General features: G+C 41.6%; 1 protein-coding gene across 1 annotated transcript; it reads right to left on the reverse strand.

Annotated features, from left to right (window-relative positions):
• Positions 1-5,442: 5,442 nt before the first annotated feature.
• LOC146525681 (uncharacterized) lies at positions 5,443-7,078 on the reverse strand. The gene is made up of 2 exons (XM_085161244.1): positions 6,491-7,078; positions 5,443-5,974 (listed from the first exon to the last, which is right to left on the reverse strand). Exons 1-2 carry the CDS (start codon positions 6,610-6,612, stop codon positions 5,443-5,445), a joined length of 654 nt encoding a protein of 217 aa, XP_085017370.1. The 5' UTR covers positions 6,613-7,078.
• Between the last annotated feature and the right edge of the window lie 8,238 nt (positions 7,079-15,316).

Below are 15,316 nucleotides of genomic sequence, written 5' to 3' on the forward strand. Positions count from 1 at the left end.
AAGTTGCCCCAACCACATGTTTGACGCAGAAGAAAAAGAATAAATACACTAAAAGAACCGTAAATTTACAATTTAAAAAAAAGACCTTTTTCTAACGTTTCTAACTTAAATAAATACATTTTCCTGCCTGCTTATTTTAATGGTAGAGCACAGAAAATTAAAGGAAACGTGCCAAAATCACGTTCTGTCTGCAGAAAGACCTTTTTTGATGGCTGAATCAATAGTTGACTCTTTCTCTATTGCCCTGAAAAAAACAACAAACAAAATGATTGTCCGGCAACTTTCCTCAAACTTTTCCTGAAGTTAAAAAAAAGAATAATTGGAAACAACATGTAGTGATTACAAAATCTGAGGTTTCAAATTTATCTGTGTTGACCTACATTCACCAATCAGCACGTGTGGGAGAATTGAGAAACAGTTTTATCATGAATGGGAGGATTTTTGGAAACAAAAAGACGAGTGGAAAAATCTCCAAATGGGCATTTTTTCTGAAAAACTTTCTGTGCAATAACACAACTCTTAAGTCAGTCTCAGGTACTTTTAATGACATATGGTGCCAGCAGGACTGCTTCACTGAATATAGTCTAAATAAACTTGAGTTTCCCAAACAGACTCTGTCACAGTGTTCATCTTTGAAGGGTTCAGGTTAGGGACTGTAATTACGCAATCATATCTATTTGAACTGACAAATAATTAGAACTGGATTGTTCATTTTTCACATACTCACCCAGCACTGACTCTCACAGCCAATCAAACAGTTAATTAGGCTTTTAAACGGGAACACAAGATAGCTGCCAAATTGGGGTCCTTGTCATACTCGGGTTTCATTGTCACTGTAAAAAGGTAAGCAGTGACACTGCTGTGATGTCTTTTTACTTCCCAAGGGCCTGCTGTGAGGCAGTCTATTGATCTGTCAAGCTCAGCAGAGAGCGAAGTGATGCTGAAGTGTTAAAAGCTGAATACTTGCTCTCAGTTGTCAGTGTCATCCCTTACATTCACAGTGGAGGGAGTCCAGAGGCAGGGCTTTTTTTTTGTCTCTGCTAAATGTTCTTTTAAAAACAATATTTAACCTCTTTAGTTTCTACATCAAAGATCAGCTGTCTGCTTTTCATGTAGGAGAGTCACAAATTTGTTGGAGCTTCTTGGATTTCTGCTGTACAAATATTGTACTGTGTTGAATCGCCCTCTTAAAGGGCATAAAGGGCTTTAATTATGACACAGTAATATTTGGTTGTGCCAGGAATTCAGAAAAAAGAAGGGAAACGATAATATCATCAAACCAAGACATGTTAACAATCATACCTTCAGCCATGCAAGTTCTAAAGTTTTTATTGAAACCACACGAAAAATTTGATAACCTGTACCATTTGGAACAAAAGAATAGTATACAGAGTTAAGTAAGTAAAAGTAAGTTTAACTCAGATTTTTGAAAAAAATAAAAGAAAGACTGAGAAACTCTTGTGGTAAACCCCATAGTTTAAAGACAAACACATGATTACAGATTGTTAGTATTCTAAAAAAGTTTCAAACTCCACAGATTGATGCTAAATCTCCACCTCATGGTTGACATCCTTTGAGAATAACAGTACTAAAGTAGCATTGATTTTCTGGAGGAACTCTGCATAATGTCCGAGTGGTGGAGTATGTGCAAAAGAAGAAACCATTAAAATTTGATGTGGATACTATGCATCTTTTTAAAAATAAAAATAAAAAACATCTGAAAATACGGCATTTGTTTTATTGAAAGATATACTCATTTCTGTATTACAGGAGTTATATTTTGCTTAGTCAATGACAAGAACAGCTCATGGTGAAAAAAAAAAAGCTGCAACTGAAAGGCTTTGTTTTACCATCCATCAATCCATCCATCTTCACCCGCTTTATCCGAGGCCGGGTTGCGGGGGCAGCAGCCTAAGCAAAGAGGCCCAGACCTCCCTCTCCCCAGCCACCTCCTCCAGCTTATCCGGGGGAACACCAAGGCGTTCCCAGGCCAGCCGAGAGATATAATCTCTCCAGCGTGTCCTGGGTCTGCCCCGGGGCCTCCTCCCGGTGGGACATGCCTGGAACACCTCACCCAGGAGGCGCCCAGGGGGCATCCTTGTCAGATGCCCGAGCTGGCTCCTTTCGATGTGGAGCAGCAGCGGCTCTACTCTGAGCCCCTCCCGGATGGCCAAACTTCTCACCCTATCTCTAAGGGAGAGGCCAGCCACCCTTCAGAGGAAGCTCATTTCCGCCGCTTGTATCCGCGATCTCGTTCTTTCGGTCACTACCCACAGCTCGTGGCCATAGGTGAGGGTAGGGACGTAGATCGACCGGTAAATTGAGAGCTTCGCTTTTACACTCAGCTCCCTCTTCACCATGACGGACCGGTGCAGCGTCTGCATTACTGCAGCTGCAGCCCCAATCCGTCTGTTGATCTCCGGCTCCCTTCTCCCATCACTCGCGAACAAGACCCCGAGATACTTGAACTCCTCCACTTGGGGCAGGAACTCATCCCCGAACCGGAGGGGGCACTCCACCCTTTTCCGGCTGAGAACCATGGCCTCAGATTTGGAGGTGCTGATCCTCATTCCCGCTGCTTCACACTCAGCTGCGAACTGCTCCAGTGCGAGCTGGAGGCCCTCACCCGATGAAGCCAACAGAACCACATCATCCGCAAAAATCAGAGATGAGATTCTGAGGCCACCAAAGCGAAAGCCCTCCGCCACTTGACTGCGCCTAGAAATCCTGTCCATAAAAATTATAAACAGAACCGGTGACAAAGGGCAGCCCTGGCGGAGCCCATCACCCACCGGGAACGAGTCCGACTTATTGCCGGCAATGCGAACCAAGCTCTTGCAACGGTTGTACAGGGATCGAATGGCCCGTAGCAACGGGCCAGACACCCCATACTCCCGCAACACCTCCCACAGGACACCCCGAGGGACACGGTCGAATGCCTTCTCCAAGTCCACAAAACACATGTAGACTGGTTGGGCAAACTCCCATGCACCCTCAAGTATCCTCGAGAGGATGAAGAGCTGGTCCAGTGTTCCGCGACCAGGACGAAAACCGCATTGTTCCTCCTGTATCCGAGGTTCGACTAGCGGACGAACTCTCCTTTCCAGCACCCTGGCATAGACTTTCCCAGGGAGGCTGAGGTGTGTGATCCCCCTGTAGTTGGAACACACCCTCCGGTCCCCCTTCTTAAAGATGGGGACCACCACCCCGGTCTGCCAGTCCAGGGGTACTGCCCCTGATCTCCACGCAACATTGCAGAGGCGTGTCAACCAGGACAGCCCTACAACGTCCAGAGCCTTCAGGAACTCGGGGCGGACCTCATCAACACCAGGGGCTCTGCCACCAAGGAGTTGTTTAACTGCCTCAGTGACCTCGCCCCCGGAAATTGGCGGGTCATTCCCCTCATCCCCAGACTCTGCTTCCTCCTCGGAAGATGCGTCAGTGGGATTAAGGAGGTCCTCGAAGTATTCCTTCCACTGCCTGACAATTTTCTCAGTCGACGTCAGCAGCGCTCCTCCAGCACTATACACAGTGCAGGTAGAGCACTGCTTTCCCCTCCTGAGACGCCTGATGGTTTGCCAGAATCTCTTCGAGGCAGTCCGAAAGTCTTTTTCCATGGCCTCTCCGAACTCCTCCCACACCCGAGTTTTTGCTTCAGCCACTGCCCGAGCCGCATTCCGCTTGGCCTGTCGATACCTGTCGGCTGCCTCCGGAGTCCCACAGGCTAACCAAGCCCGATAGGACTGTTACAGGCCCCAGGAATGGTGCCACAATAACAAAGAAGAAATCCCTGCAAATACAGGTAAAGTTCAGGAGCAATGAAGACAGTGCACTCGGTTTGCCTCTCAGATTGCATCTCTTATTCAAGTTTCAATAAACATGAATAACATTAACAATATATATGTGTGCATGACTCTTTCAGTCCCAGTGTTCATATCTGTCCATTTTCCAAGGTCACAAGTAGAAAAATAAATAGATTCACACTCTACACTTTCCACTATTTTACATGTGCTTCATGTGATCGCTCAGTGAAAGTCAAACAAAAGTACATACATGCCCTTGCTTAAGCAATTGAAAGCCACTGTGATCTACAGTGAATTTACAGCAATATACAACTGTATTTAAAACAAACCACACTTTTATCTGGTTGAAATTAAAGTGGACAACTGTACCGGTTCTGAATACTGAAATTGAGCAAAAATAAACACACATCATTTACAGCACACTGAAGATGAAACTCACTTTTGCATAACATGGGCAACTTCTTTCTATTTCACATGTCATTAACACTCACATATTGAACAGCTTTATACTTTTCAAACCTCAATGACACTTTAACAATAAAACATCTTTGTATCATAAACTTTATATAAAATAGTAAAGTGTGCGGGAGTACCAACCGTCATAATGAAAAGAAAATAAATCTATATGAATGACCTTCCTACAAGACAATGCTCTGGGCGCTACGACCCACAATGACAAAACATTACCGCGACGTTTCTACTAGCGGCCTGCGCAGCCTGACCCCGCTGTCTCAGACTGATGCGGGTCAAACGTGCGGCTGTGCCCATAAGTGTTACAGGTACTGTCTTACTTCTTTACAACTTAGCATGGAGATAAAACATTGCTATGTAACAAACAGTGGTAGTATTTTTTATCAGGTACTAACCTGCAAATACAGGTAAAGTTCAGGAGCAATGAAGACAGTGCACTCGGTTTGCCTCTCAGATTGCATCTGAATAGTGGGCGGAAGTCCATCCCCCTAAAGCAACTGGGTTGCACCCAGTGTTGCCAACTTAGCGACTTTGTCCCTATATTTAGCGAGTTTTCAGACCCCTAAAAAAAAGACGTGAAAGCGGGTGCTGTAACACAGTCAGTTCTTCTTTTACTCTTATGCTGTTTTGTGGATCAGGTTTAAAACTACTTATAAACACACACACACAAAGTAACTCCACCAGAGTGCCTATTTCGGGTCACTTTTGCCGGTCCAAGCCCGGGTAAAGGAGCAGGGTTGGAATTGTGACATTACAAAAAACAATAATTGCTAAAAGAAATTTAATTTGTAGTTCTAAATAAATTCTAAATGCATTTAGGACGTTTTTTTGCTCACTTTATGTCTCTTCCACGATGTTATTTCTCTCTCCAGCGCAGTAGGTTACAATTACATTAGCATGACCAATTATGCAAATTAGGTGATGACGTCATTTAGCGACTTCTAGCGACTTTTAGGACAACCAATAGCGATTTTCCTTACTGAGGAGTTGGCAACACTGGTTGCACCTGCCTTAAAATAATAGTTCCACCTGAGGTGTTGCTCCATTTTTTTGTACCTTCTGTACAGTTCATGTGACAAAATAATATACAGGTTAAATTGGTCATGTTACCAAAGTCATTTTGAATATTACTAGCCACAGAAAATAACTGATAAACAAATTAAATAAATTAAATTAAGTGATTAACACAAAAGTGGCCATGCATTTTGGGTGTGCCACAGGACTCCTTCTTCAGCCTGGTGGCTCCCTTCACCTCTGGTGTCCAACATTTGGTTCGGGGATTACCACCACGGCAGGCACCAACCACCTTGCGGCCGCAGCTCAACGCAGCAGCTTCGGCAATGGAGACGCTGAACATGGTCCATTCGGACTCAATGTCCCCCGCCTCCCTCGGAATGCTGTTGAAGCTCTGCCGGAGGTGTGCGTTGAAGATCTCGCAGACTGGGGCCTCTGCTAGTCGTTCCCAGCACACCCTCACTACGTGTTTAGGTGCACCAGGTCTGTCCAGCGTCCTCCCCCGCCACCTGATCCAACTCACCACCAGGTGGTGATCAGTTGACAGCTCAGCCCCTCTCTTTACCCGAGTGTCCAGAACATATGGTCGCAGGTCCGGTGATACGATTACAAAATCGATCATCGACCTACGGCCTAGAGCGTCCTGGTGCCACGTGCACTTATGGACACTCTTATGTTCGAACAAGGTGTAGGAGCCATATGAGTTGTTCCTTTTTGACTAAGTGGGTTGGTTTAAATGGACTCACTGTATTGGTGCACGGGTGTGGGGCGTGTCTCATGGGTGTGGTAGATGATAAATGTGGTTGCACTCACCTGTTCACAGCACCTGATGTTGATGAGCAGAAAGGTAGGGTGAGCATGAGGCAGAACTTTCTGTTGACCGCAGCTTGAGCGCAGCTTGAATGATTTTGATGTATTTTGACTGTAACTTGATGGTTTTTGTATATTTGTGCACTAATTGATGCCATAGGCCAAGTTGTAGTTTGGCATAGTAGTTAGTGAGGTTATTGGTGAGTTGCAGTTATTTGTTTGTGCATTTGTTTAATAGTTAATCCCATGTACTGATTTGTATATTGGACAGTTGCATGTGGAATAAAAGGAGCAAATGGTACAGAAGTGTATTTTGTGTTCATTGTTGCGCATCATCTGTGTCCTCATGTTTAGCCTGCCGCGGCCATAGGTTGGAGGAGCCGCAACACAAGGTGTTCGTTATGGCCAAACTGTGATTAGCACAGAAGTCCAATAACAAAGCACCGCTCGGGTTCAGATCAGGGAGGCCGTTCCTCCCAATCATGCCCCTCCAGGTCTCGCTGTCGTTACCCATGTGAGCATTGAAGTCTCCCAGCAGGACAACAGAGTCTCCAGGTGGAGCACCTGGAGACTCTGGGTACTCCGAACTGCCACTCGGCGCATAAGCGCAGATGACAGTCAGGACCCGTTCCCCGACCCTAAGGCGCAGGGAACAAACCCTCTCATCCACCGGGAAAAACCCCAACGTACCGGCAGCAAGCTGAGGGGATATTAGAATACCCACCCCAGCCCGCCGCCTCTCACCAGGGGCAACTCCAGACTGAGACAGAGTCCAGCCCCTCTCCAGGAGACTGGTTCCAGAGCCCAAGCCATGCGTAGAGGTGAGCCCGACTATATCTAGCCGGTACCTCTCAACCTCACGCACTAACTCAGGCTCCTTCCCCACCAGAGAGGTGACATTCCATGTCCCTATTGCCACTCTTGGCAGCCGGGGGTCAGTCCGCCAGGGCCTCCGCTCCTGGCCGCCACCCGGCACACAACAAAAATATAAAGTTTATATTGTTTTACCCAATCTTGTAAAGTTGCTAAATGTTGGTCTACATAACAGCTTTGGGTTCTATAGCTAAGAGACCAAGAAAACATAAAAGAGACGAAACAGAAATAGTGGATCAGCCGCTGTATTACTTAAAACACTAAGTACATACTTGACCAATTGCGGGTAGCAACACTTTTTTGATAAAGCTTATAGTTAAGACTAGATCAGTTGACCCTGAACAAACCCTTAATATTGCTGCACTAGTCTCTAAGTGCTGCAAGATTTCATGTATTATACTGTGATGCACTGCGCACTTCTCCTCCACTCACCTCCTTTCACTCCCTACATGTTTACATAGCTCTGCAGAATGTTGACTGTCTGTGCTCTTTCTTTCCTCGTGTCTTTCTTCTTTTCTCTTTTCCCCTCACCACTCAGCTGGTCATGGCAGATGGTTGCCTTGCCCTGATCCAGGTCCTACTGGAGTGTTTCCTTCTGTTAAAAGGGAGTTTTTCCTTCCCACCATAGTAAAGTGCTTGCTCATAAAAGATAATTTAATTGTTGGGATTTTCTCCCAAACACTGTAAAGTACATCCATTACACTAAGGTGACTGTTGGTTTGATCTGTTGGCCAGTGAGTTTCAGACCTGCTGCCGCTTATACCCTGAAGATCACTTGTGCGATTTTCCATTTAGCTCCCATACTCTCCATCTTACTAACTTCAAACAACTAAAAAAAAAAATCACCTTAACTTAAATAAAACCTACACTGTCGTTGCCTTACATTTCTATTTCTGTCTTGTACTGAAGTGTGCATTTGCCACTATTTCTAGTCATTTGCCATTATTATATACTACCATTATGGATAACAGATAGTCCTCTTTGCTACCAATAGTATTGCTTTTGCATCACAGGTGGGAGAATTTCTACGTATATATCCAAAAATAAACATGTCTGTTTCCCATTAAGGCAAAGCTGCATGTGTCTTTCTATTCAGACCAGTGGGTCCACCGCCCAGATGTTTTTTCTGCCCCCCTCAGGTAGGATGAACAGACAGCAGTCTTCTTTGTATTATGTGTTTGAAGCTGTTCAACCTAAATATAGCTGTACAGACAGCTGCTCTTGCTTTAATTTCAATCAGGGATCCTGAAGGAACAGGTAGAACTGAATGTTCACTTAAATTATTCTGTTGTTCAAAAAAAAACCCAACCAAAAAAAAAACCCACTCTTGCTTTGAAGTAAAAGTGATTCCTGCTGCGTCCTTCTTGAAGGGAAAATGTTGTATTTTTTTTTTTTTATTTGTTTTGTTTTTTAACCCTTCTTTAAGTTAAATCCAAACAAAACAAAGGTTCATCCATCCCTGGAATGTAGCACTTATTGTTTTCAGGATTGTATAGATAACCAATGAAGAAAAAAAAAGGATCTGGTCTGTTTTTAATACTCTTACAAAGTTATATAACTGTACTCTACTGCCCAGTAAACTTTAGATTATTTAACTAACGGAGACAGACAAAAATTGCAGTGTCACCATAAATCCAGAGTTTAACAGTGTGCCCGTCTTTGATCAGTTGTTTAAGTACAACTATAAATAGAATGGATTCTTCCTAATGCTGCACAAGGTCTGTGCTTAGTGTATTTTGGAAAAGAAAAATGTCCTCAAATCCACCTTATCTATATCATATATGAGTCACGGCTCTGTGTTGAATGTATAATTTTCACAAGGTTCTTAAAAATGACGAAGAAGGCTTACTGGTCCAAAATTCACAATAATAGAAAGGAAGGAAACATGACTGCTGGCACCACAGTACAATGGATTTAAAGATTGCCCAAAAAACGTGTTTGTTCTGTAGAAGTTATGGAACACAGGCCACGGCATGCTTTCTCTGAAACATTGATGATTTATATAGTTTTGATAACCCGAGAAAAGGTCACTTTAAAAAACCACTCACAGCAAAGGCCCAGATCCACAGACTTCTAGATTTCCCCTCCAGGCTAAAAACTTGAAAACAGCCACACAGATGGAAGTCTCATAGTCCTGAGCAACTGAGAAAATCATTCATCTACACAAAGGCGTTATACAAAAACTCAGTGTGTCTGCTGTTTATTAGACAATATAGATCATCAGAGGCCAATGGACAAAAAGACAAACCAATAAAATTGGCCTTTCCCACTTACATATAAGAATTTCAAGATTGTTATAGCACTGTTATCTAGTTTTCTCATGTGAAACAGTGCGTGTAAAACACTCTTTTTTTTTTCTTTTTTTTTTTCTCTTTTATACCGATTGTGAAATACTTGCTTTGAAATAGGTGCTATAAACATACCCAGTCTGTCTAATGACCTAACCTTACCTAATAAAATGTGAACATACTACATACCTAAAATGTAGAACAACAACTACAGAACTCATAAATAGCCATGTTTAAACCCTTACAGGGAATTATTAATTCTATCATGAATACACGACAAACTACAGAAACAAAAGGTGAACTCTGTTGTGTTTATACCCAGTTAATTACAACATATTACACTGATATTCCTGTTAAAACTTATGAGGCACAGTACTTGCAGAAGGCAGCACTTACTTGTGTTGCCTTTGAGCCCTGAATGAATGCTTGTTTAGCACATTTTCAGTATAAACTGGCTGCTACTTCTGTGTTGACCTGCTTGGTTTGTTTGGCCAGGGGAATTCTGGGCAAACGAGTTCAGACGGCGAGGGGTGACGTGGGGATGCAGTAACAGCTGTGTTTGCTAGGACAAGGCAGGGACATGTGTTTGGTTTCTCCTCTGTGTACCTCCCAAGAGCTCCACAATGCTGAAGTTTGGCCACTTGAATAAAATGCACATCCAAATTAGGGCAATCCACATAGTACACACAAAAATACAAAGAGAAAGACTTGCGATGGAGTAAAAAAAAAAAGTTGAAAGCTGAGTGAGAAGCAACACGACTGGCTGTTGGCCACTGTGATGCAGGCAATCCTTGAAATCCCCTGCTTACACAGTAAGAACCAAAACTGCCACATAGGCTCATAATTTGGGTTTTTCCACTGTGAAGAAGGACACAGAAGCGCGGGTCTGATCGTCCACGTGTTCTTTGTTGAGTAATGTCTTCCATGGTGTGCATTAGTTTCCAGTAATCAGTGTATCATGTACACGTACTTATATCTTGGTTTAAGAATCTGGTTACTGACAGGTGACGTCTTGAAAGTCAGATGTGACACATCAAGGATTCAAATTTTTATGCTTATGTACCGACTCAAGAACAGCTGTGTTCTCGGGAAGAAAGCACAGCCATGTTTTGGTTTTCTTGTCTTCATACCTTCCGAGAGCACTACAGCGAGACAGAGACAGTGGGAGAGCAATAAAGTTGTGCAACAGACTTGCGCATTTGTGATGCATTTAGTAACTCCTCTCAGGCTGGGTTTTTCAAGTGCAAAGAAGCAAGTGCAACATGTGCAAAAAAAATTAATAATAATAAAACAATTGCAAAGTGTGTGTGTGTGTCTTCAATTATAACTTGCTACTGGGTCATTGTGTCTCAGATAAATCAAAACATAATGCAATTTAATGGTTTTATTAATGTGTGTTCAAATACGGGACTTTGCAGGAGTGCTGGACTTTTTTTCAATTTCTTAACAATCTAATAGTCCGACAATTTTTGATGCTTCTGTCCCAAACTACAGATCCTGATTAATTTAGATGGTAAGAACAACCGGTGAAGATTTCAGGCTTTTATCCTAATATCCTGTGAGATATTAATGTTCAAACATTGCTGCAAAAAGTGACCATTTTTAAATATATATATATATAAATATAAATATATATAAAAATAGATATAAAAATAGATAAGTAGTTGATATATGAAGTATATGACTTCTTTAAGTTGCTTGAAGACATTTCACCTCTCATCCAAGAAGCTTCTTCAGTTCTAAGGTCAAATTCAGTTCTAACGCCCACTCACATCCTGGGCCATCTGACCTCAGGAATTCGCATGATAAGGTGGTGCCAGGTTCCACAATGAGCTCACCCGAAACCCTGGCTGATTGGGACCCACACCCAGTTTCACACCTTGGCTCAGGCGATTAGAGGATCATCAGGGGTTCCTTTTGTCCCTCTGCGGGGGGGATACTCCCACTAGGTTTAAATCTGGGACTCTCCACCATTTGACCTTAGAACTGAAGAAGCTTCTCGGATGAGAGGTGAAACGTCTTCAAGCAACTTAAAGAAGTCCAGACGCTTTTCTTTGCAAGCTCCGTTGATATATGAAGCTAAAATTTCACAGCACATATTATATATGTTCAAACACTGTGCTGTAAACATTGTAACAAAATTGGAGATAGGAAGTGTTCTGAAAATTGGCTGATTTGAGATGGAATTACCCTGTTAGGATCTATTAGTGAGCCATTCATGTGTTATTTATGCGTCTAGACTTTATGATGCTTTATGTGATGCAATTCACATACAGGATCCAGCAACTTCACTGCTTGTTTGCCTGCATGATGTCTGTTCTCCATCTGTATGCCTGATGACTTTAATCCTCTTTCTGTCATAACTGACTTTCAAGACACCACTGCCAGTGACCAGATTGGAAGCCTTCTTAATCCAAGACATAAATTTACATGATACACTCATTTGTTGGAACTAATGCACATTCTGAAAGTTACAATAAGTACTAAAAGACAGATCTTCAGAAATGCGTTTGTTTATACAGTTAAAAATGTTGCGTAGTAATAAATTAAGGCAAACGATTAAAGTTTCTGTGAAAGTTTCGTTGCCTTCCTGTAGCAAATATCCTGCAATAACCTTTAAATCTAGTTCACCTCTGATACCTCTTTCCCTAAACAAATATGCACAGTGTAAAACTTGATTCCACGACCTGCCTCCTTTCAGCCTGAAGCCAGCCTGAGATTTACCAATGATTTTTGGACACATAACAAGGAAAATAGAAGAAAAGCAAGACTTTATAAACTGCAGCTCACTTCGTCTCAGTCCTCTCTGGCACTTTTTCTGAACTCAGAGCAACATCTGGCTCAAACCTGGAACCACGTCTCTGACCTTTTAAAAGACAGCAGGTTTTCTGGCAATATAAATAATACAAAATGAGCTCAACTCGAGATTTATCTGTTTGCGCTACTTTTGTGAAAGTGTTAATATTGTAAGATTCAGTCACCTGGTAAATATTAACATCACAAATGGGGAAAGTACACTTTCTGGTACATAATGTACCACATAAGGAAGAAAAGGACATTTTGTCTTGTGTGGAATTTCCACAAAACCAAGTGTTTTGTAAGATGTATCTTTCCATGTGGCTCTCAAGCTGGGGACCATCCAACAGCTTAAGCTGTCAGAAGAGTCATCATCTGTGTCTTCTGTTCGAACACATTTTATTGTCGTGCGGTGAAATCATATTTCTTTAACGACTGCTCTGCTTAGATTGGGTGTATATTATTATTCCGTTTTCATTTTGTTTTGAATTCAGGCCAGTGTTTCGACTGACTTTCGGAACAATTTGTTTTTATATTTTTTTTGAAAAGGCAGTAGCGCCCATGCTACAAAAGGGACTTCAAAATAAAACAGAAGCAGCATTGGTAGTCTTTTACAATTCAAATTAAGTCATCTAAAAGAATACAGCGTAAAATTATTATAGTATTTTAAGCAGAAATTCATAATTAAGCACTGAGGAGGCAAAAAAAGCAACCTGTTATGAAACCGTTTTTATTGTCTACTTTACATAATACACTTAGGAGAAAGGGTGGGTGGGGGTTGGACTGCGATACAACACATCTACAACTGCACGAGTTGCTAGATGTAAATAAAAGCTATGTGCGTTTTCCTGGAATTAAGTACAGCTGTGCGGCAATGGAAAGGAAAATGCACGAAGACGATGAGAAACACTGAATAACACAGACAAAGTGGGACAACGTAAGCAGAAAAATGTGTTTGTCATCTGTGTCTCAAATTAGCATGTGTGGCTAAAATGCTTGTTTTGGGGGTGTTTTTTTAATTAGTTTTCCACAGTTTTAACTATTTATCTCTGGTACATTTGGTGCCAAGGGTTGATATGAATAACAAGACAAAGCTAAAAACCTGTTTGCAGACAGACTAGTTAGTAAAAGTGTGCAGAAAATTAAGCACACGTGTTACTCAGAAACAGAGGTGTGCTATAAATTAGAAGTACCCAAAAGGTTTGTTTCCTTTTTCAAACTAACATCCAGCGTAATGGTTACCTAAGAGGATTTGAGATTAAACAAGTTGAAAAAGAAAACTTTTTGAGCTCCCAGATGACATGACTCATTTCTACCTTTATATTTGTCCAAGGCCATTTTGGACAATGATTTAAATCTGGAGAAATCCTTTGGAATTCGGAGCAAAATATAGTCCAAAACTACGAACATGAACATTTTTGACCAGTATGCTCCAACAGGAAGCAGCATCCTAGAGTGACATCCTAGATAAAAGTATTTGTTTCAATTCAATTCAGTATTACTTATATAATGCCAAATCACAACAGCTGTTTTAAATATGAAGCCCACAGAGGTGTCAGTGCGAGTGAGGGAGGCCATCATTAGTCTAAATAAATGAATCAATAAATCGACCCGAAAGACAGCGAAAACTTTGGAAGTGTCCAAAAATCTGATTTTTTGGAGAAAAAGACAGAAGACTGAGCTGAAGAGCACGATGAGAGTATTTATTTATTTATTTATTTGCATGGTTAAGAAAAACAATTTCACAACATTTAAACAATCACAAGGAGGTCGACATAACAAAGTCTACAATCACAGGAAGCTTTCATTACTGTAAATACAGAAGGTTTACATGAAGGTGCAAAACACTCGAAAACAAGACCAAATTAGACTTTGCCAGAAAACATCTAAGAGCCTGCACGGTTCTTTGGACAGGTGGAACCAATATTAACTTGTACCAGAATGATGGGAGGAGAAAAGTATGGAGAAGTACAGAACGAGCTCATGATCTGAAGCATGCCTCGTGTCAAACATGCACATGTTTGGTTGGCAGTGGAACATCATAACTAGTCTTTATGGAAGCAGCAGGATGAACTGGGAAGTGTACAGGGCTGTGCCTCTGAAAATAGGAGACTGTGTATAAAAATGTCTGTCATTTCTAAACAGTTCATGCAGAATTTTTATAAAATCATTTGAATTAAAGCTGAAAGTCTTTAATTCAAGTGATTCAAAGTACAGAGGGAAAATGAGAAAACATTCTATGTTGTCCAGTAAATTATAGTAGTGAATTGCAAGGGGCAGAGACTGGACTTCCTCCAGAGTCAGGGCATTGATGGTGGTAGAACAAAACTGAGGAGATGGCTTATAGAAGCTTTGAAAACATGTAACTTAAAGAGGAGCGGCTCAAAGAACAGGAGCAGATAAATTATGGGACAATAACAGCCATACTAAAAACAGAAAGAAATGTATCTGACAGTGTTTGAAAATTAGATGAAGAACAGCAAGCATGGCCTATATTTCCACATTGTTTATAAACTCTTATCACTGTGACTACAGTCTCGTGAGGCTTCTGGTCATCATCTTTAAGGACATACCCACTTTCTTCTGGGCAGTGGTGTCCAAGTGCAACAAACATACTCTGCAGCTGGGGATTAATTATTTCTCATCCTTCAGATTTCTCAGCCCGCCAACTTTTTCAATTTTTTTTAATTATTGTTTTTCGTGTGTTTGTATTTTTTTTAATTTACGCCATCACTGCCCTAAAGTTCACGTCTACCCCCAGAATCAGGAGAACTACTTCTTTTCCTACATGATTCACTGAATCTAGAAAGCAAAAACTGCACATAGAGGAATCATCATAACCTCAACCATGAAATATTTTCCATATAAGAAATAGAACCAGTGTTTGTTATGCATTCAGCTTAATGTTTTTGTTTGTTTGTTATAATTAATTCACATAGACTTAAGTGAATTTTGTGTTTTGAGAAACAAAATATGCAGCATAAACCTCCCCAAAGATGCAAGTCATGAGTTCCAGCAAAGCACCTCAGCTCACGCTTATCAAATCAATGAAGCTGATGTGAATTGTCAGGATTGTGTTGCATTTTCATCAACAGATTTTTCTCCTTTTAATGCTTTTCACTCACTGCAAACAGTACTGTTCCACTTTGACCAACAGTCCCAAAATACAACTCCTGGCTTTGGAATTTTTTAGTAAGTTCATTCCCAAAACCCCACTATCTCCCTATGTATGATTGTCTCAACACTAGGGGTGCAACAATA

The sequence above is a fragment of the Neolamprologus multifasciatus genome, chromosome 1 (assembly GCF_963576455.1).
Source record: "Neolamprologus multifasciatus chromosome 1, fNeoMul1.2, whole genome shotgun sequence".
Classification (NCBI taxonomy): Eukaryota; Metazoa; Chordata; class Actinopteri; order Cichliformes; family Cichlidae; genus Neolamprologus; species Neolamprologus multifasciatus.